This window comes from Chrysemys picta, chromosome 19, assembly GCF_011386835.1.
Source record: "Chrysemys picta bellii isolate R12L10 chromosome 19, ASM1138683v2, whole genome shotgun sequence".
In the NCBI taxonomy this organism is placed as follows: domain Eukaryota; kingdom Metazoa; phylum Chordata; order Testudines; family Emydidae; genus Chrysemys; species Chrysemys picta.
Window position 1 is genome coordinate 17,256,912 of NC_088809.1, and position 15,615 is coordinate 17,272,526.

At 46.4% G+C, this 15,615-nt stretch overlaps 1 protein-coding gene across 4 annotated transcripts in view; it reads left to right on the forward strand.

The window, feature by feature from the left end:
- Positions 1 to 15,615, forward strand: part of ATP2A3 (ATPase sarcoplasmic/endoplasmic reticulum Ca2+ transporting 3) — a 146,198-nt gene that overhangs the window by 106,543 nt on the left and 24,040 nt on the right. For all 4 annotated transcript variants that reach the window (XM_042857762.2, XM_005284388.4, XM_024103468.3 and 1 more), the window contains exons 9-14: positions 71 to 159; positions 6,201 to 6,303; positions 7,225 to 7,356; positions 11,192 to 11,317; positions 13,332 to 13,550; positions 14,888 to 15,223. In XM_042857762.2, the coding sequence (XP_042713696.2) occupies positions 71 to 159; positions 6,201 to 6,303; positions 7,225 to 7,356; positions 11,192 to 11,317; positions 13,332 to 13,550; positions 14,888 to 15,223 (1,005 nt within the window). The remainder of the gene's footprint in view (positions 1 to 70; positions 160 to 6,200; positions 6,304 to 7,224; positions 7,357 to 11,191; positions 11,318 to 13,331; positions 13,551 to 14,887; positions 15,224 to 15,615) is intronic.

Consider the following 15,615-nt stretch of genomic DNA (forward strand, 5'->3'; position numbering starts at 1 on the left):
AAAGGCTATGGCTCTGGTGCATAAAGTTCCTAATACTGTGTGTGTGTGTCTCTCTCTCTGATTCCTGCAGATGTTTGTTATTGAGAAGATTGAGGGGATCCACTGCAGCCTACATGAGTTCAGTATCACAGGATCTACTTATACCCCGGAGGGAGAGATGTGAGTACTGACGCCTGGGGCAGACCGGGGTTGGGCTATGCAGAGTTTTTAGCAACTCCCTGGTGCTGAGCAACTGGTAGTCTCTGTGCAAAACTCATTTTCTACAGTGTGGCCTAGTAGATAGAGGACTGGACTGGGATTCAGGAGAACTAGGTTCTATTCCCAGCTTTGCCACTGGCCTGCTAGGCGACCTTGGGCAAGTCACTTCACCTATCTGCGCCTCAGTTTCCCCATCTGTAAAATAAGGATAATGATACTGACCTTCATAAAACACTGAGATCTACTGAGGAAAAGCCATAAATATGAGCTGGGCATTATTATTCTTATTAATGGAAAGCGCTTTCCATGTAGTATAGCAAAGTGAGAAATGAGACACTCTGATTGTGCCCGTAAATGTGGCCCTGGATGCAGACTAAATGGGAAGGATGATCTTGTGGCTAACTTGCTGGCCCAGAACTTGGGACCAATTCCGGTTCAGTTCCCAGCTCTGTCACAGACTGCACATGAGAATGCTGTACTCTTCCCGTTCCTGTGTTGATACCAATAGATCCTGTATACAGGGCGAAATGCACCCCAGGGCAGTGAACCTGCACTAGGCCATATGAGACCGTCTACAATCACTTAAGTTCCATATTAAGGGCTTAGCTTGTACATAGTGCATTGTGCAGGCCCTCTAGATGGTGTGAATTTCACCTGTAAGATCTAATATTCGCCCATATGGGTGAACGTTATTAAGGTTCCACATGGGATACTGTTTGTACTAAGGGGCCATGGGAGTGCAGCCTGGAAACGCAAGCAAGTGGACATCAAAAGCTGATCGATCAGTGTTCTTGTTTACATCAACACACAGCACATCACACTGTGGGGAGTGAGTCATCTAGCATGTCATCACCTCAGGCAACCTAATGCAGTTTGACTGACCGTCCTGTCCTCCCTCTCTCTGAGCTAAGAAATATGCATAATACAGACTTCCCTACCAAGGTGCACCTAACTTCATGTTAAGAGGTGTTAAATAGATTTGAGCAAACTCTTTGCTTTCATCCTGATGTATGTGTAATAAGCTGCCTGTGGGATAATGTGATATAAAAACATGATCATGCTGGTAGCTTAGTTTCAGCTAGAGAGTGGTATGCCCTATGTCACTTGGGAGCTCTTTTAATTAAGATTCAGTGGTGAGGTACATAATTCTGAGCTTTTACTACTCTGTCCCCATCTTGTGAGAGTCACAAGGCATTCAATTAGACTCCCAGTACTCCCTTTCTGCTATACACTGTGCTCATTGTAAAACCAGGGAAGGATTTTCTGGGGCCAAATCACTTTGGGCTGCTGCTCACCAGCCCTGATCAGGAATATGGAGCAGATCTCCCTGGAATGTTACTAGGAAATTAATCATTGCTTAGGAAAAGCAATCCGCAGGAGATGGTGTACTCTGGAGCCACTCTGAATTTAAACTAGAAGAGGGTGAAAAGCTCAGAGTGGATGGCCTGGTGACTGAAGTACAGGACTGGGAGTCAGTAGATCTGTTCCAGATCATTTGCTTTTTGACTACTGAAAAGTCACTCAGCTTATCTGTGTCTCTCTCTTCCCCCATGTGTTAATTGAGTATAACACATCCCAAAATTGCAACACCTGTTTGTCTTTTCAAGGACTGATCTACACCACAGCATCTAATGGGAAACTGCACTTGGAACTGGATGATTTTTGTCGCCTTGTCTTTTTTAGCACCTTCCTCCCAGCTCCTTCTGTCTATTGAATGGGACTAAAATCACTCTTATTCAGTTAATAACATATTAGTAATGAAATGCACAAAATCCACCCCCAGTCATCCTCAGGCTGTCTGGAATGAAATACTTTGAGGAACAACTTTCCAGCCAAGAATTCACAGGACTGGTGCTGCGAGGTTCCCTGGAGCCCTGTGTTCAGTTCTGATTAGTTGTCTTTGTGGCTGTCTTGTCCATAGGGAGCATTCAGTTCCCTTCTGCAGCTCTTAAAAATACTCTTGCTTCCATTCAAAAAATGACTCTAACGGCCATATCCATAATAAATGTCCTTCCGTTCTCTGAGCAATCAGATCTGTGGGTCTGACTCTTACTTCAATCACAGGAGTCTTGCACTGATGTAATTCTACGGACCCCAAAAGAGTTTATATGTGGTTTACACCAGAATGAGAGTGAAGAAAATCAGTCTGAAGAGATCCAATTTGGTATACAGACTCTGGGGGGCTTAGACCACAGACAGATTTGGTCCTGTGGGATTCCTTGTATTTTACCTATTTCTGGTAAGATAAATGTAGATGAGTCCACCTGAAGGTTTTGTTGAATGAATTTTCAAGCAGTTGTTGTGGGATGGGAGAAAGGAAGTGTTAATACCCGCATTGACAGATGGGGGAATGTAAGGACACAGAGTAAGTGACTTGTCCAAAGCCCACAAGGAATCTGTGGCAGAGCCAGGATCAGAACCTGGATCTCCTGAGTCCCAGTGTAGTGCCTTATCCACCCTCCCTGTCAAACAAACTAGCAAACAATCATGCTAAGAGTGTGGTTACATACTGTGGACCTCCATGGTGTGTGTAAGTTCAATGAAAAAAGAAAACAAAGGTGCAGTAATTTTGGGAGAGGTTTATTTTCTGTCTGAGGATGATTTTCTTATAAATTTCAAATGTGCGATGGGACTTGTAGACATGTTGAGGTGGGGAAATCATTTTATGTATTTAATTCCTTTAGCCGTTGTCACTCATAGATCTCAAAGCATTTTACAAAGGAGAGCTTGGATCCTTATCCCCATTTTATAGACGGGGAAGTGACTTGTCCTAGGTGAGAATAGAACACAGGTGTGCTAACTCTCAGTCCAGAGCTCTCCCACCCCCACCCCCCAGCCATGCGGTCTCAAAAGAGATTCTAGCATTTCCAGAACTTCAAATATAAATTGGATTTCTTAATAGCTTTTTAAAAATCCTAAATATCAACAAACTCCCTTTCTTTTTTAAATTTCTTTCCCCGCTGCCTTCTGAACTCAGGGTAATCCTGCGTTGTCACTGACCAGGAGAATTGCTGTCTCTGCCCTCACTGCATCCTGTATTTAAAGTGGACAGCTTTTTGTCACTATGAAAACAGGTTTTTCCAACTTTCTTGGCCCCTGCCGGCTTTCCACTCTCAAGCTGTAACAAGGGCTCCAGAATGTTCTTTCCATTAGGAACTTACAGTGGAATAAACTGATAATAATGAATGTCTGACAAATTATTTTTCCAGCTAAAGAATGACCAGCTGAGTTTATGCAGCCCTAAACTGCAGTTACCTCTGCTTGAATTAGGATAATTTTCCTGTTTCCCCTGAAGACGGCCGCTGTCTCTTAACCATAATGCGGCAGCCTGTTCACACAAACAAGAAATGGCATTTTGTTCCTTAAATGGTGAATATGCAGAGCCGTGACTGATGCCTTTCCTCTGTTGGCTTTGACTCTCGTTCATGGTCACAGGCCATTCAAGAAGTTCAGGGGTCTAGCAATCACTCTGTTCTTCATTAGAGAGTGTTTGAAAGCTGTTCCCATCGGATGCATGTTTGCTGCCCTATGTGAAATGAGTCTGGGGGCTTTTCTAGCAGCTCACCGCCAGAATTAATAATACCTAGCTCTTATCTAGTGCTTTTTATCAGTAGATCTCAAAAGCAGTTCACAAAAGAGGTCGGTAGCAATTGTCCCCTGCAATTGGGATCCTTGCTGGCAGTCTGAGCAGAGAATTTTGCAACTGGATTAGTATGGAGTCTAATGGAACCAGCCTTTTCTAATGCAGAGCCTTTCAACCATGGATGCTGGAATACTTTGACCATTGCCTCACAGCAATGTTAACTCCATTCTACAGGTGGGAAAACTGAGGCACAAACAAGTGACATGTCCAAGTTCTCACAGCCAGAGGAGGGTGTAAGAGCGATGTAACTCCACACTGGTGATAAACCTTAGGAGAGAAGCAAATGGGATAAAGAATGTTATAGCCACGTACTACTAGGAAAGAGATGGACCCTTCACCATAGGTTCTCTGAAGCCAGTAAGGAGTTTTCCAGTCTTTTTGATGGAGTTAAGATCATCACAGGATCCGTCCTTACTTTGGCCTGGCTGGCGTTGCTATGATTATTGGTCAGATGAAGGAAACTGAAGAATTGTTTAATTATTTTCCTTGTTTTAGTCCTTTCAGTCTTTGAGCATATCAGAATGTGATCATTCACTTCTTCTTACGGTTTCATAGCACCTCTGCCTGTTTAGGATTTATTGTTTGTATTACAGTAATACCGAGAGGTTGCAGCTGAGCTCACGGCCCCATTGTGCTGGGTGCAGTACAAACATAGCAAGGGACAGTCCTGACCTGAATTACTCCTAGGCAGACGTGGCAGACAAAGGGCAGGAGGGGAAATGAATTGTCCGTGGTGATGCAGTGTGTGAGCGGCAGTGGTGAAAATAGAATTGAGATCTCCAGGTGCCCTATCCACGAGACCATTCTGATTCTCATTTAAAAAAAATACAACCCCCCAGAGTCCTTAGCATGTGTGTACTGATTATGTTCTAATTTGGATAACTGCATTCTGCCCACCTAAACCTGCCCTGATTAAGCAATTCTCCTTCACTTCCTGTCACAAAGTGCTGTGGTTGCCATGTGCGGCCTTCTATGGCTGAACTTCTGGTGTGGGCAGGGTGATTCCAACAGGTGGAGTTTGTAAAGCACTCGAGGCTCCTTTGGGAGGAGAGATGTAGCCACATGTGTTATAACTAGGATGGACTGAATGTAAAAGTCTTTAACTCTCTGGACTTGCTGGTTACATAAACTTCTTCCCCCTCCCCCAGTGGTTTTGGAGACATTGGCTCCCCTTTTATTAGCGAAGTGCTAGTGCATTGCAGCAGTACTTAGGCAGAGATGTTTATGAATGTCTCATCAAAGGGTACAGTTTGTCTCTCTTGCTTAGGAACAGCTAATCGAGAGCAGTTGCTGCACTCATTCTCCTTAAACATCCTTGCGTGCACTGTTCTGCTCCGCGCAACTCTAAGAAATTGCTTGGGATGGACGGGAGGCTTTTCCCACCAGTCCTGGGCTCTGTTGGATACATGCAGAAATCTTGAACTCCTTGGGATATTCAACCTTCACGCTGTTCCATATCCTGCTATCTGTCTCCTTTATCCCTTCTTTATTCCACCTCTTTGCCCCTTTCTAATCTTCCCTCATCCTTTCTGTGGGCCTGAACTAACGCCCACTGAAGCTCTGGGTCAGAACATGTTTGTGTGTGGATCATCATTGCTGTACTTTGTCTTCAACAATGACGACAAGGTTTGCATCCCCTTTCATTGCCCCTGCACATTTGAGGTTATTAATCTGTGCCCTGACTGTCTATGGACTCTTTGAGACCAAACAAACTGTCTCTTAAACACAGTTACATTCCAGCTGCCCCTGGAGAAAAAGTAGGGTTGCTTTTGAATCCAGATCTTCTATGCTACTGGAATGTCAGAGTCTTTCTCTTCGGATGTTTACTAACTCCGCTGTTCAAACCTGGTTGACAACGACATATTGTGATCTTTTCTTTCCACTCAAAAAAGAGTCCTACGAAAAGTAGAAACTAGGTCAAATTACCAAGGATAAATATAAGCAAGTATGTAGGGACAAAATTAGAAAGGTCAAGGCACAAAATGAGATAAAACTAGCTAGAGACAAAAAGGGTAACAAGAAAACATTCTCCAAATACATTAGAAGCAAGAGGAAGGACAGGGTAAGCCTGTTACTCAATTGGGGTGTGTGGGGGGGGAGAAACAATAACAGAAAATGTAGAAATGGCAGAAGTGCTAAAGGACACTTTTGTTTCAGTTTTCACCAAAAAGGTTAGTAGTGATTGGATGTCTAAAATAGTGTGAATGCCCTTGAAAATGAGGTAGGATCCGAGGCTAAAATAGGGGAAGAACAAGTTAAAAATTACTTAAACATGCACTTCTCTCTTATAATGGGCTATACCAGGGATGCAATTGGCTCATTGGGCCTTTTATGTGGCACATATTCCATTTAATTGCAGCCTGAAGGATGACAAGCCCATTCAGTGTGGACAGTATGATGGCCTGGTCGAACTAGCCACTATCTGTGCTCTCTGCAATGACTCCTCTCTGGATTATAACGAGGTGAGTGTGCTGGATCCTTACCACATTCACCAAACCAGCTGCACAGAGGTTTTTTTAAAGATGTTCCTGCTGACAATAACTAAAGACCCTCCTCCCCCATGCACACGAGGAGAGATCATAAAGTAATGGAGTCAAGTAGTTAGTTTTGTGTCCATATCAAATTGGTTCGCATGGCCTACTTTGCATGCAGAGGTTGGGATAGCATTGGCCAAGACGTTCCTATGGAGTGCCCCACTCTGTTGTGTTCGACACAGAGGACGCTCACAGATTTCTGTGCTTTGTTTGCTCTGCAGCGGGTCCTTTTAGCTTCTAGATGGACTTGTAACCTTTATCTTTGTGTAATGGAGGCAGTAGCTGCTCTGTCCCTTCAGTTGAGCGGAACTGAACTACGCATGGGTGGATTTTCAGACGAGCGGCTGCCTTTTGCAAGTACAAATTGCACCTGCCTTCATTTTATGCCTGGGCTCATATCCTTGCACCTGTGTGGGTGCAAAACAGATGGCCAGAGGCACAGATTCAGAGGTTTGCACTCCCCAACCCCTGCAGCGTATTCGTGGGAACAAACTTTTCAGGCACCAATTGAGCCTGTACCAAAGGAAGCTGTGCCTTGCTGGGCTTGAAAGTATTCCCCATAACTAATGTGCATCATCCTTACCGGAAGATTGTTACACAAACACAAAGCAGGATTATTCTAACTTGAGCAGCAAGTCATTTTGTATTACAATCTCCAGCATTTAATGCACGGTCTGAGTTGACTCCAACGGCAGCCCTAGAGTGAGAGTGATGCTGTTGGAATCTCAAGAACAGTGCAGTAAATAAAATCACCCTGGACTTAGTCATGCAGGTTAGGAGACACAGGTCATACAGCTCATGTTTTTCTTTTACACTGAATGTTTCTGTTCCTTTCTTACTGCCGGCCAGTCAAAAAAAGCCTATGAGAAGGTGGGAGAAGCAACCGAAACAGCCCTGACCTGCCTGGTAGAAAAGATGAACGTCTTCAACACTGATACAAGCAACCTCTCGAAGGTGGAGAGAGCCAATGCCTGCAACTCTGTGAGTAGGATGAAGGGACAAAACCCATGTGGTCCCTTTTGTCGGGGAGTGAGGGAAGGGGCGGAGGGAGATTGCATGGTTGCTTGTGCAAGAATTCTCCCCGAGTTACCAGGATAAGATGTGATGGGATTGGACTGGACTGACCTATATCTGATTCTCAGCCGCTTGAGCTCTCAAAGGAAATGGGATACCTGCACCCTAAGACAACATCTTACCACCCAGGCCAGGATTTCCAGAAGTAACTAGTGACTGGAGATTCCGTAAAGACTCGAGTGCTGAGCCACCCTTCCTCTGAAAATCAGACCCCTTTAAAGTGGTTCAAATTGGGCATCTAAAGTCACTAGCCCCACCTGAAAATCTTGGCCTTCGTATCACAGAGTAACTATACGCACCGAAAGCTGTGCACTGGCTAGCCTACCTGAGCTAGCTAGACTCTAGGATAACAATGGTAGCGGGGACAGCTTTAGCCACCAGTAGTACAAGCCCAGCTTGGACCCTGTGTACGCGTTTAGCTCACTAGCTCCAAAGCCTGCACTGTTTTCACTACTACTGTTATCCGCAGTAGCTTGATTCAAACTAGCTCATGTAGGCGAGCCCAGGCACAGCATTTCCTGTGTAGAAATACCCTTTGGCTACACTACAGGGCTGAGATTTGCAAAGCTAGAGTGTTTAGCTGGCCACTTCCCATGAATTATAATAGGAACTGAGCATCCAAATCCCTTAGTTGGCTTTGACGGTCATCAGCCTAAATGTTCAAAGGCACCCCTGAACAGAGTGCACTGTATGGAGCTGGGAGTGTCCGTCTAGACCAATAGGATGTACTGTGCTCCTTTAGACCTACCATAAAATGGTGGCCATGTCTACCCTATGCTTTTGCGCACACACACAAAAAAAATCCTCCCTTTGCTCCCATGATGGAGCTGAACCATGGTAGCTATAGTGGGTGCACTGGCCTAGGCAGAGCACCCGCCATCTGCTGGTTTTCTAAGTACCATGTTATCTTACCCTGCTCAGAGCAGGTCTGTATCATACACCTGTTGGAGCACTGTCCATGCTAGCGCTCCCACTGATGCTATCTATTGCCAATGGAGGTGAACCAGTGGGTGATTTGGAGGACTAAACCAAGTGTAGACAGGGTTTCTGTGTTTTAAGAGGTAGTGTGAAAGTCATGATGAAACTGGGAAGCTTCTTTTGCATCTAGCTTCCATTTAATGGAGTTGGACCAATTTCTGCTATAAACCTGCAAATTTTTACAGATTGGAGAGTGGGTTTTTGGCAGGAAAACTGTCCCTCTTTATTTACTTATTTAGATTTAAATAACAATAAATCATCATTATAGGTGCCCTCATGATTAGACTTACAATTGCAAATGATGACCATCCAATAGAAAAATCAAATCATAGACAAATAATGAATGAATTCATCCAAGCAAAAAAAAAAAAAAAAAAACACCAAGTCAGCAAGACAGTCATTTAACATCCCCTCACTAGTCTCCCAGAAACACTTTCAGGATTCCCCCAAAGTCCTGTCAAATAAATGGCTTTTTATGGGATAAAATCTTTGTTCTCCGAAGGCCAAGCACCTGCCAGATTTGTCTGGCATAATACTAAAGTGGTCATGCAAGAGGAAGTGTTCATAAATCTTTGAAGCTCAGACAGGAGTGTATCTAATGAGGCCCAGCAACTATCTTGCTGGAATCTTAGCTGTATTATTTAAAATAGCAAATGCAGTAAGATCAGTTATGGCCTAAACAGGTTGTGTGTGTGTGTGTGTGTGTGTGTGTGTAAATACATTTGCTTTAAATAAATAAAATTTTGCTTTAAAAGCGTGTTTGTGTGTGTACATGTAAAATAACATCCCTAAAATACAAAGCCACAATACACTACATGCAAAACCTTCTTATAAACACAGCCTGAGTGCATAAAAGGGCATGAACACACACTAATGTCGCAGATCTTTGTCTTTCCATTCTGAAACTTGGAAGAAAAAAAATGTGCAAGATGCTTTCTGTGCAAATGAATTTTAATGCTAAGCTGCCACATGCTGCCTGTCAAGGCTGTCTGGTGCAAAACCTGTCCCCAGAGGAGCCTAATTGGAAAATGCATAGCTCAAAGCCTGCACAGAGAAGGCAGGGGAAAAAAAGTTAATTTGGCAAGGGCCTGGTCCAGAACTTTTCAAGTCAATGGAAAGGTTCCTGTTCACAGGGCCGGCTCTGGCTTTTTTGCCGCCCAAGGCAAAAAAGCCACCCACTCCTCCTCCCCCCCTCCCCCCCCCCATCTCCCCAGCGCAGCAGGGGAGGGTGCCGAGCCCAGCCGCAGGCCCGCAATCCCCCGACCAGCCAGAGCGCCGGGGGGAGGGCGGCGAGCCCGCTGCGGCTCCGCTCTCCCCGGCGGCCGGAGTGCCGTGGGGAGGGCGGCGAGCCTAGTCGCGGCCCTGCTTTCGGGCCAGAGCACCCTGCCGCGCCGCCCCCCTCCAGGCGCCGCCCCAAGCACATGCTTGGTGGGCTGGTGCCTGGAGCCGGCCCTGCCTGTTGACTCCAGTGAGCTTTGGATCAGGCTTTAAATGTCTTGATCTTTATCATAAGGTTAAAACTGGAGGAGAACGGTATGTATTTCCCCCTCTCTATATTACAGTAGCTGCAACTGAAATCAAATTAGGCAGTCATTTTTGGGAAAGACTTAAATACCACTGCCTCCCCCCCCACCCCAGAAAAAGGCCCAATCTTACAACTGCATGACCTCAAGCCAGAACTTAAAATGACTGTTTTGGCTTCAGGAGTGATAGGCATATAGAACCAGATCCTAAATATGAAGCCAATGGCAATAATATATAAGAGCTGATAAGCTGATCTTCTACCCCATTGTGATCTTCTACCCCATTGTGTGTGTGTGTGTGTGTGTGTGTGTGTGTGTGTGTACACGTACACACAGCATCTATCACCATAGTAATGGAAAAGGAAAAACTGATCCTTTCTGATAACAAGAGCATTTGGTTTCACGTTAAAATATTTTTATACCTGTTGATTAATACCCAGTGCAGTAAAATGTTGAGTGCAGTGCTTGTCTAGCATGGGACTGAGTCTATCCCAGTACAAAGTGGCTGCAAAGGAAGAGAGTTTGATGGTCTGACCATTTCACTTCCAAATATTGAATGAATTTATGGTGCCACTTGAGCTCAGATTGAAGGAGCAAAGGAGGTTAAAGTACCTGGATGCAGTTGAACTTGCAGGCAGCTAAATTACCTTGGGAAAGCTGTGGAGCTGAAAGTCCCCTCTGATGCTTCTCCTATTGTTGCTTAAATTACGGAAGCCGCCTTGCTGCCCTGATGAATTTGTGCATTTATTTTTGACTTGCGCAGTGTGCTGACTTATCAGGACCATTAAATAAAATCAAGTAGGGCCTGGCCATTGCCAGACTCTTTGCCTGCATTTGACAGAGCTAGTTGCATAGGGTTGCCAGGCGTCTGGTTTTCACATCTTGCATCCCCCCTGCCCCAGCTCTGAGCCCGCACCTGCACCCCAAACCCCTCATCCCAAGCCTGCACCCACAGCCCATGCCTCCACATCCCAACCCCCTGCCCCAGCCCAGAGCCCTCTTCTGCACCCTAGAGCCTGCATCCCCAGCTGGAGCCCTCCCCCCTGCACCCCAACCCCCTGCCCTGGTCTGGTGAAAGTGAGTGAGAGCGAGCGATGGGGGGGCGGGAATGGAGCAAGCAGGGGTGGGGCCTTAGAGAAGGGGTGGGGCCTTGGGGAAGGGGTGTTTGGTTTTGTGCCATTAGAAAATTCGCAACTCTATAATTGCACCCTGGTGAATTTGGCACGTCTGTCCTGCCACAGGTAATCAAGCAGCTGATGAAGAAAGAATGCACCCTGGAGTTCTCCCGTGACCGCAAGTCGATGTCTGTCTACTGCACTCCTGTCGGTTCCAGCCACAACTCTGCTGGCAGCAAGATGTTTGTCAAGGTAATGGACACATGCTGCATTGCCTGGTGCAGGGGGTTCAGTGTGGGAGAGCTTGTGATTGCTCCACATGCGGAGTGAGGGTGGGAAGGAGCTAGTGTATCTCTCGAATGCTGCAGGAATTGTTCCTCATCTCACTTTGGGAGCCTCTAGGTGCTACTGTAATATGAATAGCAATAATCATCATCTTCCCATGTCCACTTGTGCAGTTCAGAGCAGGATTAGGCTTTAATACCGAAAGCCGTCATAATCCTCTTTAATAAAGAGGGTGGAACTTCAGTCCCTAGAATGCTGGCATTTCCTAGATGGCTGCTCTGATGGAAGCTGTGTGTGTTCAGTCTCCAAAGGGTAAAAGTTCTGGATATCATTGTAGGCTTCAGGATGTCCCAGGGAGCAGAGTTCCGGAAAGTGCAGGGTAGTTGGAGGGCTCGGGAGCAAGACACAGCTTGGAAAGCTTTATTTCAATGCAGGAAAACTGCTGCACTTCCCTCATGGTGGCTTGTGATCAGTTACCCAGCGTTTTTGGTTATCCAAGTTGGTTTTCCTCCCAGTCTCAACCTTATGGAAAAGCAAATGTCACTTGTCACCCCTCAGCTATTTTCCTAATGGCCTGGAGGGATTTCAGTTAGTGGACAAGATGATATCATAGAATATCAGGGTTGGAAGGGACCTCAAGAGGTCATCTAGTCCAACCCCCTCATCTAGGAGGGAGGGATAGTTGGTTCATTGAAACAATAACACAGCTGAAGTTTTGGGGTAGCTTGCTACAAGTGTCTTCACTATCAAAAGTTTATGAGGAATTATAGTCCACCTTGTGATGTTCTTTGCAGTGCTTAAAAGGAGAGAGAATCTGAGGTGGGATTTTAAGAGGTGCTTCTGCACCTAAGCCAGATAGGTCCTTGTGAACATCCTTCCCTACCCCATGTGTCCAGTGGGGGGGGGGGGGCATTATGTATAACAATGGTGGACTCTCAGTCAAGCCTTCTTGACCTTGTCTCCATTCAAATCTGGGTTCAGTATTATGGTACCAGGTCAGGTAATTCAGGGAAACATGCAGGTCATTTAGGGGAAGTCTGCACAGTAAGCAGCAGCCTGCTTCAGCCTGGGTCAACACAATCGGGCATGCAGGGCTCGAGCTGCCACGCTCAAAATAGTCCTATAGACACTGCAGCTCGGGATCCGAAGCCCACCCTGTCCTTAGGCTTCAGAGCCTGTACGTGGCTATTTTTAGCACGGTAGCCTGAGCTCCACGAGTCCAAGGCTGTTGACCCAGGCTCTGAGACTTGCTGCCGCAGGCTGTGGAGATGGTCCCTTAAAGACTAGACTAATTTCTCCCTCAGTCTGGATTCTTCTTTCTAGTGACTTGAACCAAGTCCATCTTATCAGCCATCCCCTTTTCCGGCACATAACCTTTGGTGCTGGAGGACCGAAGTTTTCTATGGACATCACGGTCTTTAAACGCTGACGAGATAGTGCCACCTAGAGGAAGCTAAGGATATTGAGGAAGAACCTGTGCAGTGGGATCATCAGACTATGGCTACACTACAGATCTTACAGCGGCATCGATGCCACTGTAGTGCTGCTAGTGCAGCCGCTCTATGCTGACGGGAGAGAATTACTCCCCCCCACGAGCAGCGGTAACTATGTCGGCAGGAGACGCTCTCCCACCAACATAGCAGTGTCCACACCAGAGCTTATGTCGCTCAGGGGGGTGGCTTATTCACACCCCTAAACGACATCACTTATCCCGACGTAAGCTATAGTGTGTATATAGCCTCAGTTTCAGGATGGCTATGTTTTGTGGTTTTGTCTCTTGAACATATTATCTCCTTTTCTGAGACATTCTGCACTCCATGACATGCTGTCCTCAGTGACTGCAGTACGCACTGAATACCCCAGAGGTTTAAAATTGTTTTTTGTTGATGGTTAGGGAAGCTTTCACTCAGTTGTGCTTTGCTCAGAAGTTAGGTTGCAAGGAGGCATGTGTGAGTGACTCTTGTTCCTTTTGTTTCCAAAGGGCGCCCCTGAAAGTGTGATCGAACGCTGCAACTACGTCCGTATTGGCACTAACCGGGTCCCCCTCACGCTCTCCACTAAGGAGAAGATCTTGTCTAAGATCCGGGAATGGGGGACTGGCATTGACACCCTGCGCTGCCTCGCTCTGGCCACCCGGGACACCCCCTGCAAGAAAGAGGACATGCAGCTGGAAGACGCGACCAAGTTCATAAACTATGAGGTGAGGAAGTGTTAAAAGTGACCCCTGGGACAGAGCATGGGGGCCATTTCTTGGGAAACAAAGGGTTTGCTCCAGCTCTCCTTCCCCTGGCACAGATGCTGACGGGAAGGGCTCTGAGAGCAGCTGCTTGGGAAGCAGAGTGGGGAGGATGCGTTGGAAATGCCAGGCTCCATGTGCCTGGGGTGTGGTGAAACTCCAAGCTGGGGAGTCTTCTGTTTCCTTTCTGCTCATGTAACTTATTTTGCTTCCTAATCCTGATCACTGCCCCTCCAGGAACACGCCGTGCTGGCTGCAAATGCATTTTCTTCTGCTGAGTTTTCCCACCAACTTACAGATGTCTCATTGGACGTTCTAACAGACTCGGTGGTTCCGACTGGTCTCTGAGGGTGTCTACCGGAGAACCAAGTAGCCCAGTAGTCCTGCTGTTCTGTTGCAAACCATAGCTACTAAGAACCATGTGACAGATGCTAGTCATGATGCATAGGCCCCAGTTCAGCAAAACACTTAAACATGTTTAAGTCCCATTGACTTGAATCCATTGACTCAAGCACATAAGAATGGCCATACTGAGTAAGACCAATGGACCATCCAGCCCAGTATCCTGTCTCTGATAGTGGCCACTGCCAGATGCTTCAAAGGGATTGAACAGGACAGTGCAATTTATTGAGTGATCCATCCCCTGTTGTCCAGTCGTAGCTTCTGGCAATCAGAGGTTTAGGGACACTCAGAGCATGGGGTTGCATCCCTGATCATCTTGGCTAATAGACACTGATGGATCTATCCTCCATGAACTTACCTAATTCTTTTTTGAACCCAGTTATACTTTTGGCCTTCACAACATCCCCTGGCAACGAGTTCCACCAGTTGACTGTGCGTTGTGTGAAGAAGCACTTCCTTATGTTTGTTTTAAACCTGCAGCCTATTGAGCATGTGCTTATGTGCTTTGCTAAATCTGGGCCTTTATGCACTCCCAGGAAGCATGCAGATACCATGGTGATGGGCATGGCATAAGAACCTAAACAGAATGCAGTGAACAGCAACCCACTACAGTCTGTCAACTGGAACCTCCCCAAAGAACAAATCAGGATTACAGCTGAATTATTTTAAATGGAGGGTGATGCTCTTTCGGGCCATAATATGTTCCCATTAGAGTTAGTGGGAGTTTTGCCATTGGCTGCAATGGGAACATGATCAGGCCTTTAGAGAGGAAAATTTGCCAGCGTCTTTAGATTTTCCCTAAGTGGGGTGAATTAAAGGCAGGGAGAACGACATGGCTCTGTCCCTGGAGGGGAGGGGCATAGTGAGTGTTAACGTGTTTCTTTTTTTCTTGCCCTCAGACTAACCTAACCTTCGTGGGCTGCGTGGGGATGCTGGACCCTCCCCGGAAGGAGGTGGTGATGTCCATTAAGATGTGCAAGAAAGCCGGCATCCGGGTCATCATGATCACTGGGGACAACAAAGGCACAGCCGTGGCCATCTGCCGGAGGATTGGGATCTTCTCAGAGAAGGAGGATGTGACGGACAAGGCCTACACTGGCAGGGAGTTTGATGATCTCCCCCTGGAGACACAGCGGGAGGCCTGCCGTTCGGCCCGTTGCTTCGCCCGAGTCGAACCTGCTCACAAGTCCAAGATAGTCGAATACCTACAGTCTTTCCATGAGATTACAGCTATGGTGAGTAATACACAGGGCCCCTCATGTGGGTTTACTCATATTAATCATTTTGTAAGTGTCACCTCTGCTGTCAAGAGCAGGGGATGGGAGTCAGTACTTCAAAGTCCCAATCTGAGCTGTAGAGTAGGAGTGTTGCGCTGTGCAAATACAAAATTTTTATCCTTATCCAATCTGCAAATGTGGTCTGCAGATATCATAGAAGATTAGGGTTGGAAGAGACCTCAGGAGGTCATCTAATCCAACCCCCTGCTCAAAGCAGGACCAACACCAACTAAATCATCCCAGCCAGGGCTTTGTCAAGCCGGGCCTTAAAAACCGCTAAGAATGGAGATTCCACCACCTCCCTAGGTAACCCATTCCAGTGCTTCACCATCCTCCTAGTGAAAAAGTTT